General features: G+C 46.5%; 1 protein-coding gene across 1 annotated transcript; it reads right to left on the reverse strand.

Annotated features, from left to right (window-relative positions):
- Nucleotides 1–328: 328 nt before the first annotated feature.
- Nucleotides 329–14,783, reverse strand: LIG3 (DNA ligase 3). The gene is given in 21 exon segments (XM_042879457.1): nucleotides 329–895; nucleotides 1,605–1,696; nucleotides 2,355–2,529; nucleotides 3,589–3,735; nucleotides 4,324–4,398; nucleotides 5,193–5,335; nucleotides 5,726–5,849; nucleotides 6,453–6,500; nucleotides 6,502–6,530; nucleotides 7,243–7,278; nucleotides 7,281–7,330; nucleotides 7,788–7,867; nucleotides 8,597–8,728; nucleotides 9,142–9,297; nucleotides 9,862–10,030; nucleotides 10,145–10,222; nucleotides 10,823–10,989; nucleotides 11,867–12,018; nucleotides 12,457–12,654; nucleotides 13,630–13,767; nucleotides 14,425–14,783. Coding segments are annotated over 21 exon segments (2,709 nt in total). The 5' UTR covers nucleotides 14,711–14,783; the 3' UTR covers nucleotides 329–661.
- Between the last annotated feature and the right edge of the window lie 1,386 nt (nucleotides 14,784–16,169).

Here is a 16,169-nt window from a genome sequence, read left to right on the forward strand (position 1 = left end):
TGAAGAGAGGGAGAGCACACTTTAATGGATAGATGATGGGACACTGCTGCAGTGTAATGGAAACTTATTTGGTGCCTTCCCTTAATGTGAAACCTACACATACGTGCAAACTGCTGCTAGTTAACATTCAAAGGTCTGTAAAAAGACAGGAGAAAAAACAGAACTCAGCCCAGCCCAAGGACACAGCAGTGGTGTAGGACTGTAGCCTGCAGCAACTGGCACTACAGCATCCTGGCACTACAGCCTGTAGTTCCAGATGTGATGGTCTGTTAGTCCATCCAGACAGAAAATAAGCTTTGGAAATGAAGTTCTGACAGCAAAGGAGAAACTGCTTCCATTTTTTTATTTATTTATAAAAATACCCAAACTTTAAAAACCCATTGACATGAAACCAGCACCTAGGTAAGAGCACTGGTCTACGCTATGGGCAGAAAGACAGAGACAGCAGTGACATCCTTCAGAGAGCTATTTTAATTCATTCCATTCCATATAGCTGCTATGGATAGTTGTAACTACCTCTGATGGATGTGGGCAAGACATCTCTATCCACATCCCCACAAAGGACTCTCACCCTTTTCTTCCACCTCCCCACTTGTCAGCTGCTCCCCTCGGGGAGTTCCTGAAGTGTAGCAGTGCTAAGAGCACTCAGCTGCCCTGCCTGCTAGCAGGGGGCCACCAGTCTCCGTTTCCGGATGCATTCCCAGATCCATTTGGGAGACACCTGCTTAGCACCATGGTTCTCCTCCATGTCCCCAATCACGTGTGTTGCTGAGGCTGTGTCATACTCTGACACGAGGTCGCCATCGTATGCGATGAAGTAGCGCCGGATTTTGTTGAAGTCCTTCACAGAGGGTGACAAGTAGAGCTTCACACCAGTGAATATATCCAGCAGCAGCTGTGTAGTGTGAGAGAGAGGCAAAGGTTGGTTAAAAAAAAAAGTAGGAATTATCCTATGTATAAAATACCCTAAAACTGCACTTGGGCTGCATTACATCCCACTGAAGAGCAACACTGATACAGCTTCCTTGAACAGCAGAAGCTAAAACAGCAGTGCCACGGCCAAGGGAATTATTACCTCATCAGTAACAAGTGCTGCCTTTAGTGCTGATGTGGTCAGGTGAGCATGGTCTTAAGTGGGAGACTATAATTGCCCCAGGAGTGGACTTGCTGTTTACATCAAGTAGCAAACAGCTACTGCAATCTTATCAGTAAATTTTAGCTCAGCAATTCTTAATCCACTCCTACACTTTACTGCACAATGAGCTAGAAAGGACAATTCTCTTCCTTTACAGCTCTCTTCTATATGCAGCCACTCAGCACTCACAATGCATTGCCTCTGAAGAGCAGGACATTGTTGGTTGCTGAATAGAGAGCCTTTAGCATGACAAACCTAGTAATGTCAATGCTGCTGGTATAAAAAAAATGCTGCAGAAATCTGCTTTCTCTACAGGAGCCTCATCATCACTATTTCTGCCCTTAGATTTCCTTTTAATTTAGGATGCTGCTGTGGAAACGTTTTGAAGGCTTCCCATGTAGAAAGCAGAAATGGACAATGCCTCCACTTCTTCCCCCCTGCTGAGTGGTTGCTGCCTAACTGTCCATACCTTCTTTCCATTGTCTTCTATCTCAGATGCTTTTCGCTTCTCTCCTCGTTTCTCCTCTGGCTTCTGAGGGGATTCAGCGACTGCTTTGGTGCCTAGAAACAAAGACGAGTCTCACTGTGCTGCTGTCTGCATAGCAGCTGTATATTAAAAGCAGTCAGAGAAAAGTGAGGATAAGAAAAGGTAAAAGGCTTTCCCTTTTAAAAAGCTGTTCTGAAAAATCTGTGCATTAGAACATAACTGGTAAGATGCTTTCTACCACTAATGGCCCAGGGCATCTTCCTGCCTTTTCTCCAGCTGGCTACACAGCACAGCTTTCCTCCTTGCTGTCACCATACCACCTTACTGGGATTGCTCAGAAGTTTGCTTCAAGTTATTCTGCAGTGCATGGCTTTGCAGCTACTATCTGGAAATCCCCTCCAGGTACCTTACCCTGTATGTGTGAACTTAAGCCAAATAAAATTAAATCCTGGTTCGTGGCCAAAAATATCTCACTGAAGGGCAGGCAGCTGCAGGAACAGGAGCAGCAGGTTTGCTGCTCAGACCAGTCTTACACATTCTGTTAAGGACCACAATTAAAGACAAAAAAGAACTGCAAGTCCCTGAGAAATTACATCATAATTGAGACACCAACACAAGCCAAAGCAAGGGTTGAAAACAGCTTTGCCCATTAACCATAACATGTTTGTAAAAGCAATGTACAGAAGGCAAAGAACACACCGTGAGGTTCTCCTCCCTGGTGAGGGGCCTTACCTTCTGGTTTCTTGGCTTTTGCAGGGGACTTGTTAGGGGGAGTTTTAGTCATCTTGTGTGGTGTGGAAGACCTGGAATTTCCCTCATTCTCTCCACTGCTGCCAGCTGTGGACTCCTCCTCCTCCCCAGCAACAACACTGAACTCAGCCTTTTCTTTGGAGAGTTGGTACAGCTCCTGTCCGAGCAGAAACAAAGCATTCTCTTTAGCCACAGTGAAACCTGATAAGAGACAGGAGGAGTAACGCATGTGCTCCTCTCATTTTCTATCCCCACCCCATGAAGTGTTTGCTCTTACATTTTTTCTTCCTGCACCTCTCTGTCACTATTTTTCTGTCAGCTGCGTTCAAACTCTCTGCTTTCTACCCAGCTGCTTGACGTTAAGGGAAGCCACACATTATCATCATCTACCAGTGAGCAAATCAGACTAACTCCTCAGAGTCTGGCTCTCTGGACTGAAAAATGGCCAACACCCAACATTCTGCACGAGAGTATTTTACCTCTCTCCCCTACCTGCACAGCGAGCCAGAAAGAATGGACAGCAGAGGGACTGAATCACTCCTTTCTTCGATGGCATAACAAGCACTTACATCTGCTGTCAGTGTCCCTGTAGGCAGCGTGGAGACAGCCCAAATGACAATGACTAGACTGAGAACAGAGCACATCAACAGCTGACTTACTGCTTGGGGTGGCAACAGGCCAACTGGTTTCTATCACTAAAGGAGGCACAGAAGCTGCGTGGGGTGGTGCAGCCCTGGGTGCTGGGCAGGCTGCCATTTGGCCTCTGTGTCATGGAACCAGGCCAGGCTACCCTTAGTCACTTCCCAGATGCCTCATGCAATCCCAGCATTTAATGGGAAATCAAATGACCATAAACACTTAAGAGAATTAAGGTCAGATCTTTCAGGAAGGAAACTGCTCACCATGAGGGCAGTTACAAGAGCTGATAGAAGTAGCTGCCAGCACAAACTTTCCCGGAAGCACACAACACACAACAGCAGCTCACGAGACTCAAGGAAAAAAAACAGAGACCCATGAAAAAAAATAAGATTGACATCAAAATAGTCCAGGAAACAGCCTGAGCCCAGAATAAATGGAGCACAAAACATGCCACTGGAGGTGCTGGTCAGCAAGTGTCCTCAGTGCTTATCCTATCAGAATTTGTCTTTTTAAATAGAGGCTGCTGTCAGAACTTAGTGGCAAGCACGCTGCAGAGAAGCAGGCCATGTTAACTCACCTTCAGCTGCGGGAGGTTGGTGGCTGACTTCCAGTCTTTGTCATCTCGAATGCGAGTGCAGCGAGGGAAGCGAATGGAGATCCCATCTGCAGTGTGGGCTTCAGCTTTGGAGAACTCAGCCCCTGTAATCTCCCACACTGGAGCTTTCTGAACACAGCAGTGAGGAAGGAAGCCACGTCACGCTGTTGTGTGCTCTCGTGAGCTAACTTTAATGCATCTGTGTTCCTCTACTTCTACAGCACCTTGCTCCCGCTCCCAGCACAACAGAGTTCCATGGATACCTCCTAGCCACCTTAATTAGGACAGCTTCTATTTATTCTTTATTCCAGCGAATCAAAAGATCTTCTATGAATATATATTGCCAATTTCCTTGTATCTATCACACATAAATGGCACAAAGCATACTGGTACATTCAGCATAACAACAATAGCAGCTTCTGGGTTACAGCTGTCTTTCATCTGATTTAACTGTGCTCTAACTGCTTCTTCTAAGTAAGTTCACTTCTGGGAAGGATTTAATGTATAAAAACATTTCCTAGAGGGCCTGCAGGTGTGATTGCCTCATGAAGCTCTTAGTCTCAAATGCACCTGCAAGATTCAGAGATAAAAACTCATGCTTAAATTCCTCTCCCAAGCATGAAGACTAATTCTGTAACAGGGATAAGCTGTACAATTCTAGAAGAAGGAGGTTGCTGTATTGGGGCTGGAAAACATTTAATGACTTTAATCACTTACCTTTGGATCTGGGACAATGAAGTCTGGGTAGTAGATTTTGTTTATTTTCAGCCAGCTTGGAATTTTACTAGGATCCTATTAAGAGCACAAAAACAAGATAACACTTATGATCATACACTAATCTAATCCTGCAAGGGAGGCTGCTGAAAGATAGTGTTGTAGTAAACTGGCAAACATGTATTTAATTGCCTCTGTATGGATTAAACTTGCTGTAACCTGCAGAGCACTGATTTCTCCTCTAGAGAATCACAGAAGATTACCTGCAGCACAGCTGTTACCTGTTGTCATGCCATACATAACACCACTATGTTCCTCCAATTGTAATTCATATGAAATCATACATTTTTAAGATTCTATAACCTGGATGCCAGCAGCCTTCAGGATCTCAAGTAAATATTAAAGTTCAGCTGTTTGTATGCTAAGTCTTGAAGAACACCATTCTGCACTTTCATTTATGCCCCACGAAGTTCAGCATTTCAGGCTATCCAGCACCAGCACCACATCCCGACAAGCATTTCTCACCCACGGCCCCATCTAGTGACTGCCTTCCCCAATTGCAACATGCCAAGAAAAAAAAGTGCTGCTTCTCCCAATAAAACTCTCAGCAGGAACCAGATGGTGCCCGGCTTCCTGCTCGGTGTTTTGAGTACAAACCTCAAGCAGTGTCTCATCGTTAGGAGATGCCCACACTGCCCCTCGGTTCTCAGAGATAAGTTAATAGAGAATTTACCTGATTTAACTCTAATTGAGTTACTGTCTGTTCCTGGCAGAGCACTTGAATTCTGTATTTAACCAACACACAGCTCAGCAGGAAGAAGCTTTTAACAAGTCCTGTGCTGAGCATTCCTCTGCCTCCCTGCCCATCTCACCTTGCTGATCTTCACCATATCCAGCTCTGTTTGCAGACGGGCCAAGGTGGCATCATCGTGGCCACCAGCACACTTGGTCACAGTGCACCACTTCTCACTCTTGGGGTCATAGCAGCCCATGAGGAAGATGGACATCATCCCACCTGGAGGAAGGGAGAGCACAGCAGTTCATATCTTCTACAGGACAGCCTACAGCATTTCAAAAATCAATGTAAGAACCCAAATCCCTTATCTGTGGGAGTTCTGAGACCACAAGTTTGAGATGGTTTCTCTGCATCAGTTCATACACAAAGCTGAACCTTGTTGCTCTGTGAAAGGCCAACCCGAATCCTGATGCTTTCCTGCACCAGCTGTGCCACAGCAAAGCCAGGCAGCCTGCAGTGGCCTGGGATGTGATGGGCTACAGCAGGCAGTCACTGTGAGAGCCACTCTCATTGCAGCAAGAAAACAAATGCTACAGAAAACCTGGAAGAGGAAGAAGCTTGGGATTTTCCTGAACCAACCAATCTGACTTAGGCTAACGCCAGCCTTACCTTTACTGCCTTTCCCATAGAAAGCTCCCAGCACCACCAAGTCTGCTGTGTCAGCCATTGCACCCTCATTTAGGTAATCCTTCTTCACTTTCAGCCAGTGCCGCTTTCCTGGTTCGTAATTACCCTGTGCAAAACAAAGCAAGAACGTCCCAGTCAGAAAGGAGATGGATTTGTAGGCAGCTATCTCCTCAAACAGCCCTTGCTTTATGAGTACCAGAGCCTGCAGTGCTCAGATGTATAGGAAGGAACCTGGATTGGATGTCAGCATCTATGAGTATCTAGAGATGTTTCAGGACTGCTCAGCTGAGTGTATTCCACCCACAGACCTCCAAGAGGTGACAGCACAAAGCAAAAGAGTCACACGAGGGACTAGCAGCAGAGCTGTGATTAAAATGCAGTTCTGATTACCAGCTCAGTGATCTGCCTGCTGGACTGCATCACACTACAGGCGATATAAACTGACTTGGTGCAAAGCACATCATGAGGTTCAGAGAAGTGGAGCTCTGTCCAGATGGCAGAAAAACAGGCAAGAGAAGAACAAACAATACCAAAATCCATGAGAAGAGTGACAGTAACTGAGATTTGGGTAAAGCTACTGTACATCCCTTCTGGGCACTGTTAGAAACCTCTTCAAGCACAATAGGGCAGAATTACAACTCAGATTAAGTAGAGAGATTTTTGTCCCTAAATCTCAGCATCCACCAGTGAAGATGAGACACAAACTTACCTTTATGTCTTTCAACACCAGTCCTTCCAATCCCTCACGGATGACTCGGGTGATCATATCTGCCAGATCTGAAGCTTTCTGAAAAGGAAAGGCATTGAGGTAAGCTCATCCAGACTGTCAAGTGGCTGTAGTGTTCATGCTTTCCACTTGGAGCAGTGGAACACTAAAACTAAGGCAACTGCAGAGATGAGCAAGTAATTTATTTCATAGAATAGTTCTCCAAAGAAAGTTCCATACCTGTTCTCTTTGCTGAACATCCAGCAACTACGCTGGGAATGTCTTAGAAGCTTAGAAGAGAGCAGCTGGAAAAATGTAACACCAAACAAGAACAAAAGCCTCCTCAGAAAGGAGGGAGACTGATTTTGTGTCCTGAGCCTGTACCTATGCACAAGATGAGATCATCTCAGCCAGCAGAACATGTTTACTTCTCTGTCCAGCTGCCTGAGACCTATGCTGTTCTGTTCCCAGAATGCTTTATTTGCTCCAAATGTCTGAGCATCCTCCACCAGAACCAAGGTGCTCCAGATAGCAGCAGCAGTGGGGGAAAACGACAGGATATAAGGCTTGTGCCTAACAATCAAAGGGAAAGTTGGGCCTATTGCTGTCTCAATGCAGTTTTCAGGACTCAGAACATATCTGTGCTACAAAAATAAAGAGGTGTCACGCACTTGGTGTCGCCAGACTGGAAGCAGCCTTAATTAGCCTTAATTTACAGAGAGCCACATAGTCAAGGACCACAGAAGTGCCCACAGTGCAGCGTTCAATCAAGCAGCAGGTGTGCTCAACTCACTGTGACGTGCTTCATCTCTGAGAACAGGATCCGGTTGGGGATTTCAACCATGTTGTCGTGCAGGAATTTACGGCGCTCACGCAGAGGCCTAAAGCAGAGCACAACACACTCAGGCTACAAACCACTCCTGACACGAAGCAGCAGGCACGTGAACTTTCAGGAAATACATTTAACTAGTTAAACAACTTATCCTGCAGTTTCAGAGCAGATAATAAATTGTTTTAACGTTCCTCCAGGAAGAAGCTGTAAAACAAATCTATGATAAGAACATTTAGCTTCAGAGACAGGAGATGAGCGGAGCACTGAAACCCACTGAGTTCAGCTGAAATGCAGTTACTCTGATATTCTGGAGCTGTAGAGCAGGATGGAGCACCATAGCAATGCTTTTAGCACAGCAAAGATTCCCCTATGCTCTCTTGATTTTGCAGGAGTAAATGGCCAAGCCTAGCAGCCAAAGTGAACTGCTCCCTCTGCAGGGCTACTGCAATCCAGAAGGTCCATGCTCACAGACCTGGCAGGCTGCTCTCACACTGTGCCACACATACCTGTCCATCAGGCTGACGTCGTTGAAATAGATGCAGTCAAACACAAACAAGCAAACGTTGGCATCTTGGAAAGCAGCTTTCTGCAAAGCAATGAAGAACATTTAAAAGAAATCTTGCAGCAAGCAACAGCAGGGAATCTTAAAAACACACCACCAAAACCACACCACTTCTTCTAGAAGACTTAAATACTCTAAGAATACTTATGTTCTAAGAATTCACATTTAGAATGAATGTGTCAAAGCCCAAATAGAAAAACAAAGCATGCTAATTTCTTAGTGACAGGGAAATAATAAATACTAATGACTTTGAGCAACTTGAAATCCATCACTGCTGCAGCAACAATAAGTGTTCCAGGCACTTCAGATTAATGGCTCCTTTAAGTTCAAGTACAATTTGCCCTTTCCTGTCCTCTTCCTTACCACCATTTAATCTAGGCAATGCCTACATAATACTCTTATGGATTACATCCATGCATCATTCTGGCCTTCTGATCTGCTATGCATTTCTATAGGCAACTGTAAGCAATTACAGAACTGCAAATTCTTCCAAGGCTTTTTTTTTTTTTTTTTTAAACACATTTTAAGCTGCAGTTTTCTTATTATCCTGCTTGTGATCAAGTTATTGTCAAATCTACTGCATTAAAATGGTACCTTTTCTTTAACAGCAGCCTTCTCAGGAATCTTAGATTTGTTTTCAAGTTCTTGAGGAAGCACCAGATCTCAAATTATTCTGTGATGTGTTTAAGTCAGCAGAGTAACAGCCTCTGACCCAAAGGATTTCTTTTTTAAGTATACATATATATTTTATACCTTATGTACACCAAGAGATCCAAAAGGAAGTGGCTTGCCAGTTTTATTATCAATTAGAAGAACTTCTGAATCCAGGATCATACTGTGCCCACCAGGGAAAGCCTGGGGGATGAAGTCCTTAAAGTGGGCTACCTTGAGGGAAAAAACAGACAAAGACCTCTGACTGAAGAGATGGACTCAGTCCAGTGCAGATGTTCTCTCCAGAAGTGTCTGAGAGATGCGTGTGCACATTTCTGCTGCAGCACAGACCATCAGCATGATCCATAAATAGAACAAATACAACAAAATCACTCAACCAGCATCAAGCCAAGCCAACTGCAACATATAAAGTGCACTTGAGAGCAGGTAGGTTAACTGTAGCTTCAAGGTCTTAAAAGCCACCAGAACAAACTGATTACAGTTCTACCAAATGCTGCTTTTCTAGATTTACATATGTACAGAAATTAAACAAAAAAGTGCACAACAGAAGGTATCTTCCCTGCCTACAGGAACTTGTGACATTCACTCACGTTTACAGGGTAACAGAACAATTTGCAGGTGCTTACTTTGTGAGGCAGGACAGGTTTGAGGCTCCGGCTGAAGTAGCTGAAGTGATCCCCGTTTTTATGGACCTGCACCCTCTCACCATCGTATTTAATCTCTGCATACATGCCATTGGGGCACTTCTTCATGGCATACTCTATTGACTTGCAGGCTTCAGCCTGAGAAAGGTGGAGAGAAAAGAGCAAAAGAAATTCAGATGATGCAATTTTAAAATAAAGCTACTTTTACTTCATTTCACACACGAGCCATCCATTCTCTCGTGGATCCCACTGTCCAGAGTCTGATACCCAGTTCAAGTTTTGGTTTCATTTGCCTGAGTGTTGTCAGAATACTGCAGCTGCTCAGTTTTTATCTCCTCCACCTACTTAGAGGTGTAAGCATTGTGCCTTTTGTAGGCGTGTGCCGAGCTCAAAAGTAAAATATTGAACTCTGATGCGTTCAAACAAAAGATAAACTGATTTCAGCCTCCAGTCCAAAAAAAGCTTATGCTTTTTCCAGATAAAGGATCAGCTTCTGAGATGACAGCAAAGAACCCAATAAAAAAGTCATGTCTGGACTGAAATCAAGCCACAATTATACACGAATTATCTGGCATTATACGTGAAAAATCTGTATCACTTATCTGTCTACTGATTCCTAAAGGTGAAGGTTTCTGACAGTACAAATGAGAACTCCATTTCTTCCTCTGCTATAGGTTCCCCCTGCAGGGGGGCCGACATTACCAGCATGGGCTGAACTGGGGTCATCAGAGAGGCCTGCACGCTGAGCGCTCGCTTCACACCTGGCGTCTTCTCAGCGTCCTGCTGGTTCCTCAGGACTCGCTCCACCACGTCCTGGAGGTTGCGCGACGCTTTGAACGCCTCGTAAGCGTTTGGATCCAGAGCATCCAACCTTGATTGGAATTGAGAACAGAGGGAAAACGTATCGACCTCACACGTGTGGCTCGTGGCTTATGAAGGTAATGCTCACTTCTGCCCTTAGCTCGTAACCAAAGGCGATACTTACACATGCTTTGCGCCGGCGTTCATTTTCAAGTCATGCTTAATCAGCCTGATGATGCATTTCAGGTCGTTGCCTGTACATCTGAAGTGTGAAAGAAGATTCAGAGATGGCAGACACTTATCTGTACTATTTTCCAGCTGAAAAAAGGAAACTTGTCAAGGCCTCTGCAAAAAAGGTCTTCCCATTCTGCAGGGTTTCAACTCAAGAGAACGTTTTATTAGTGATATCCCAGAAGCAGAAATATCCAAAAGGCTTTTGATCATCTTCATATTTGAATGCCAAAATTAATTTTGCCTCTGTATAGAAATGCCCTCCAAAATTCAGTTAAGTAGGGCATCTAGAGTGAATCTCTATCACAAGCTAAGCCACACAAAGACTCTTCAGCATGTCTACATGGCTTAAAGGCTTTTCCCAGCTTACCTAGAGCAAGAACTTAAAAGCTAAGTAGGGTAGTTATGCAAACCATTTGTTTAGCACAGATTCAACAGTAATTAATGGGCAAAGATGATTCTCCCTGACTTGAATGTGGGCCAATCAAGCCACTGACAGCAGCGTACAGATATAAAGTTCAGTCTCTGTAGCTCATGATTACTTTCTCATCTGTTCCAGCTTGTGAAATGTGGATACCCACTCCTATTTTTAGTGTCAACCTTCAGATTCAGAGGCTGTTTAATCCCTTACCTGCGAGTGATATCTTGCAGCACGCTTTGCTGGTCATCTTCCTTAGTAAGCTTGGACAGCTGGATGAGAAACTCATCGACCTCCTGGATGGTCAGGAGGCTTTTGGCTGCTGGAGGACAGGATTTGCTCTGCTCAAAGAAGAGGCGAATTGTCTCAGAAACGTCTCCCTGTCTCCAAGAAGAAAACAAGGCTGTTGGTCAGAGCTCTGCCCAGCAAGTGGGAAAGCTACTGCTGGAGATTCAACACGATTCTAGCAAGCACAGGAACAATGCTGCAATTGCATGAAGGAACTGCAGCCAAACATCACAATAAAGCTGCCATTACACACAGTACATCTTTTCAGCCCTTTCACTTGCAAAAATGTGTGCAAGAGTACCACTGTCACCCAACTGCTGTATTTCATTTGTTACTGCTGCAGCATCACAGACTCCTTATTTCCTCAGGATTAGTCCACTTGTAAATCCAAGAATCTCTGCCTAGTGGTGTCATTAGAAGGTTGTATATACCTAGGCAACAGAGGTGAAAGAATTCACCCGTTTTCTTCATCTGGCAATGAAATCAGACGTGTGCTCAGTCAGTTACCAACTCCTGTGCACAGGAATTAAATGCACACATGAGCACTGGCAATTATACGAATCTAGCTTAACAAGCCAACTTAAGCTCATAGGGACAGACCTATTAATTTAGTTCTTAATACATGATGTTAACAAAAAAAGTGACATAAATCAGTTGAATAGGAACACACTAGACAAAATGGTTTAGAGAAAGCAGGTGCAGCTCAGCTTGCCTAAGTATTTTAGTCTTATTTTCTAGCGTTTTGCAGGCAAGTTCACATCTTACTTTCTGATCAAACATTATTCTCTAGATGTTCCAGATGGCAGAAAGCTCTATGAAATCTGCTAAAACAAACAAACTAAAGATTTACCAGCTCCTTAACAGTTAAGCTAACAACCTTTCAAATAATGGTGGGGGGGGGAAATATCAAGAATTTCCATATCAAGAAACGAAGCAGCAGAAATTAAGAGAGCTGCTTTCTGTGCTCACCTGTTCCAGGTCCCGGACCATTTCTTCTTGGCTGCAGTTAAAAATTCTACTGAACAGCTTCACAATCTGCTTATCATTCAAGTTGTAAACAATTTTAATGATGCCTGGTAAGAGTAGCTTAATGGTCAGGTATACATCACCATGAAAACCATCTGGAAAAAAAAGCACACACCATTAGAAACTGTCACGATTTATTTTCATCTACAGGCTCTGGCTGTTTGTACTCATTAGCTTCACTGGGGAAAACACCAACACAGCTGTGTCTTCCTCATTCCACCAAACTGTTCTGCTTCACGTGAAAGGACGTTTTTCAGGGGATCCACAATTTCTCTCCAAATCTGGTTCTGGTGCTAATTTTGGTGGCATCTACAAACAGCCAAGGCAGTTCTGGCTCAGGACATCCCTTACCTGCATTTGTTCTTTGGATAGCAGTTCACTTTGCAGACACTACCAACATAATTCAGAAATCATCACTCCTCACAGCCTGAACTAAAGAGCACTCCGATTTCAACTCTCCCTTGTTTTTGACATAATAACATGGAGGTTTGAGAGGGTTTTCACATGCAGAAAACGCAAAGCAGGAATAATACCTCCTCCACTTCCCTTCTTCAGGAAGTCCTGGATGATCTGTGTTTTCACATTGTAACTAGGCTTGTCAGCAACCATGGCACAGAGCTTCCTGAACTCTCGCAGCAAGCAGTCTTTGTGCTTCGGATCACAGTTCTTTGCAGACAGGCTGGAGTTGTGGGAAGAGTTTGCAGACACCTCTTCAGAATTCTTGGGCTTGGCTGAATGAAAGACAACAGGTTGCTCTTTTATTAAGTACAGCATAGGCAGACTTTGAAGATGAGAACACCTCTAAGGTAACCTGAGAAGAACAAACCCACTGCGGAGACAAAGCTTCAGAACTGAATAACGATGTGCTACCCCAAAATCTGTGACTAAATTTCAGTTAGATTTAAAAAAATGTATTTTCTTCCCCGCTAGTTTTGTTCAGGATTTTTCTACCTTAACTCTACCAGACAATTACAGTTAAGCTTTGATGAAAACAAACTCCTGCTGGCAGATGCTTCTATTTTATTTCTGCTTCACACGCCTTCTCCCTTCACGGGAGCTCATTTCCTAACATCATTTCTAAAATGAGAGAAAAGAAACTCACTTAGCTTTTATTCACATCTGTCGAGCATTTGACTATTCAGCTATAAGAGAATGAGAAACAAATGGGTTGGACAGGGGCTCTGCAGCACCTAGACCAACCTCCTGCACAAAGGAGGGCTACCTTCAAAGCTGATGAAGCTGCTCTGATGAGCAGCACAGCGTAGTTGTGTGAGCAAGCTGTATGGGATGATTATTTTACTAAGTAGCACTAAATATTTGTCAGATCCCACAGTAATCTTGATTAGTAAACTTGATTAGTACTTGAAGTAAACTTGATGTTTGCAGCCTCCCTTTCAGCAAGGCATGGTGTCGTTCAGAGAATGAGAAAGGTCATTAACCAAAGCAATCAATCATAAAACAATGTAACCTGTATGCAACAGAGCTAAGCCTACTTTCCCATAGGTTCATACTCTGTGTGCTCCCAGTCCTTCTGCCCAGCTCCTCACCAACACAACCACACATTCTCACCAAACCAGATTAAGTAAAATAGTTACAACAAAACCACCTTAAACAGAGAAAAAAATGACTGAACTGAGTCAAGTAAAAAAAAACCACTCATCAGTATTGGAAAAGAAGGATTTCCCAGAATCATTTTTAAGACTTACCTGTGAAGCCAGAGAACTTCTTTGGATTGATATTAGCCAATGGATCTTTCTGGGGACTGCTTATTTGTCCAGTGGCAGTGAGCTTAGCCTGAACTGTTGCTTTTTTCTTCGGTGTACTTGCAGCCTTGGACGTAGCTTCTGTAAAGCAGCAAGGCAAAGGTTCAAACCAGTAGCCAGATATAATCTCCAACAGCCCTGCACGTACATAACATAAACTGCAACAAACAAGTTCTAAAACTGGGGATGGAGGGACATTTCTCATACAGCAAAAGGTAAAAGACTACATGACTTAGCAAAGTTCACAAAAAGGATGAAAATGGAAAATAAATGATGCTTCCTCGGGGCATTAATCTGAACTTTAAGCATCTATGCCTGGATTAAATCACCTCCTCCAGTCAATCATGACAAACAAATAAGGAGCTCTATTCCACAAGTGCCCACTTACTTCCCTTTACTATCAGGCTCAGGCACAGGTCTCAGCCCCATACATCTTCTCATTAAATCATGCTAACAAGTCAGCAAGGACTGTTAGTCACAGCAGTGAGGCCCTGGCACTTGCAGAGAGCCGTGGGTGCCCCATCCATGGAGGTGCCTGAGGCCAGGCTGGATGGGCTCTGGGCAGCCTGAGCTGGTGGGAGCAACCAGCCCACAGCAGGGGGTTGGAACCAAAGGGTCCCTCCCAAGCCATTCTACGATTCTGAGACTGCAAGGTAAACACGTGGCTGTGCAGTAATTGGTGGCATAACCAGAGAAGGAGCCGTGCAGCAGCGGCCCAGCTCCCACCTGGCATCTCACCTGAGATGAGGTTGGTGATCAGTTCTTTCTCCCCATCCTGCAGCTCTTCCCACCCTTCCAAATCCGTGATGTCTTCAATTTTCTTGGTGGTTGCCCGGGCCTTCTCCAGCTTCTCAAACATGCACTTGACGTGGTACCATTCCTTCATATCCCCGCCAGACTCCGTGAAAGGGTTGGGAACGATCTTCCCAATGCGCACCATCCCCTTCACGATCTTCTCCTTGCACTTCTTGCAGCCGGCCGTGCCGCGTTTGGCGTAATCCACGCAGTACCTCTGTTCGGCCATGTCCCCCGCCGCCGTGCAGGCCCGGCACGGCCACGCGTGCACGGGTGGAGGGACGAGGAGACTCGCGGCGACGCCGCCCGGCTTCACGCGCACACAGCGGGCAGCCGCACTCACCGACGGCCGGCAGCGGGAGCCGGGCAGAGCAGCGCAGTGCGACCAGGGCCTCGGCCAGGAGAGTAGCGCCCTGGGGCAGCCGAGCCCGAGCGCCCGAGCAGCCCGAGTGAGCGCCGCGCTGCCCGCGGGCATCCAGCCCGCCTCGGGCCGCTGTGAGCGAAAGAGGAGAGAGGGGACGCTGAGCCGGGCCCGCGCCGCCCCGCAGGCCAACGCTGCAGCTGGGCCGCAGAGAGCCTCCACCGCCACCCCGATGCCGCCCGCCGCCCACCGGTTCCACGCTTCCCACCGCCCCCAACCCTTCTGGCCCCCCCGCCGCCGCCACTTCGCCTCTTCACCCGCAAACCCCCCCCCCGATCGCTCCCACTCTCACCGCCCCTCGCTCTGGGCCTCACCCCGCCGCCACCTCCGGGCCACCGTAGAACAGGGCGCAGGCGCAGAGCACCGCGGCCCCCCCCTTTCCGGCAGCCTGGAAGTGACGTCAGAGCATGCGCTATGCGCGCAACGACGCAGTGGGCGTTGTGCCCCATCCCGGCGCCGAAGGCTCCGCCCCCCAGGTCAGGCCCCGCCCAACAGCGGAGCGTGCTGCCGCCTCGCGCCGATTCCCGCCTTTTGCACCGCCTCGCGTTCCCGCGCGCGCATTTTCCTGCTCGTGGCGCCGCTGAGGCGATGGCACATGGCTGCGGCGTGCGTCCGAGCGTGAGGCAGTGCCTCGTCCCCAGCCTCCAGAATCGTCCTTCCGAGGGCACTGTGCCACGTTCGTGAAGGTCTGAGGGGATGCCATGTTCCTGACTCCACCAAATGGGTGCTCCAGGAGTACTGTGCCATGTCGGCAGAGCTCTCAGGTGCTGCAGTATCAAACCTAGCCCTCTACGAGCTGTGTTTGTGTAGGCGTGAGGTGCTGGCAGTCACTTGGGCTTCAGAACGTGCCTTCCAGGAGCACTGCACTCTGCCTGCCCAGGCCTGGGGCACTGCTGTATCACTCGGCCTCACAAGATCAGCCCTCAGAGCACTGCTGTGTGTTGCTGTGGGTCTGAGGCACTACTCTGCTCCTGGCCCAAATGCCAGCCCTCCAGGAGCCCTCATGGATCTGCACAGCCCTGAGGTGCTGCAGTGTTACCTCAGTTCTTCCTGGAGCTTCTCAGTGATCTTGGAGCCTGGTTGTGGGAACAGCTTTCCATTTCCCTGCCGAAGGATCTGTTGGGTGGAGCTGGGATGATGCAAGGGATTTGGGGTGAGGGTGCCACACACACCACCAGCATGGTTCCTGCCGTCACCCAGAAGGACTCTGGGCCGTCCCTGACCTGCTGTGCTGTTGCTCAGCGTGTCTGAGGCAGTCTGTGAGGGG

Source organism: Lagopus leucura, unplaced genomic scaffold, assembly GCF_019238085.1.
Source record: "Lagopus leucura isolate 7727_CA_CO unplaced genomic scaffold, USGS_WTPT01 Super-Scaffold_100024, whole genome shotgun sequence".
NCBI classification, from domain to species: Eukaryota; Metazoa; Chordata; class Aves; order Galliformes; family Phasianidae; genus Lagopus; species Lagopus leucura.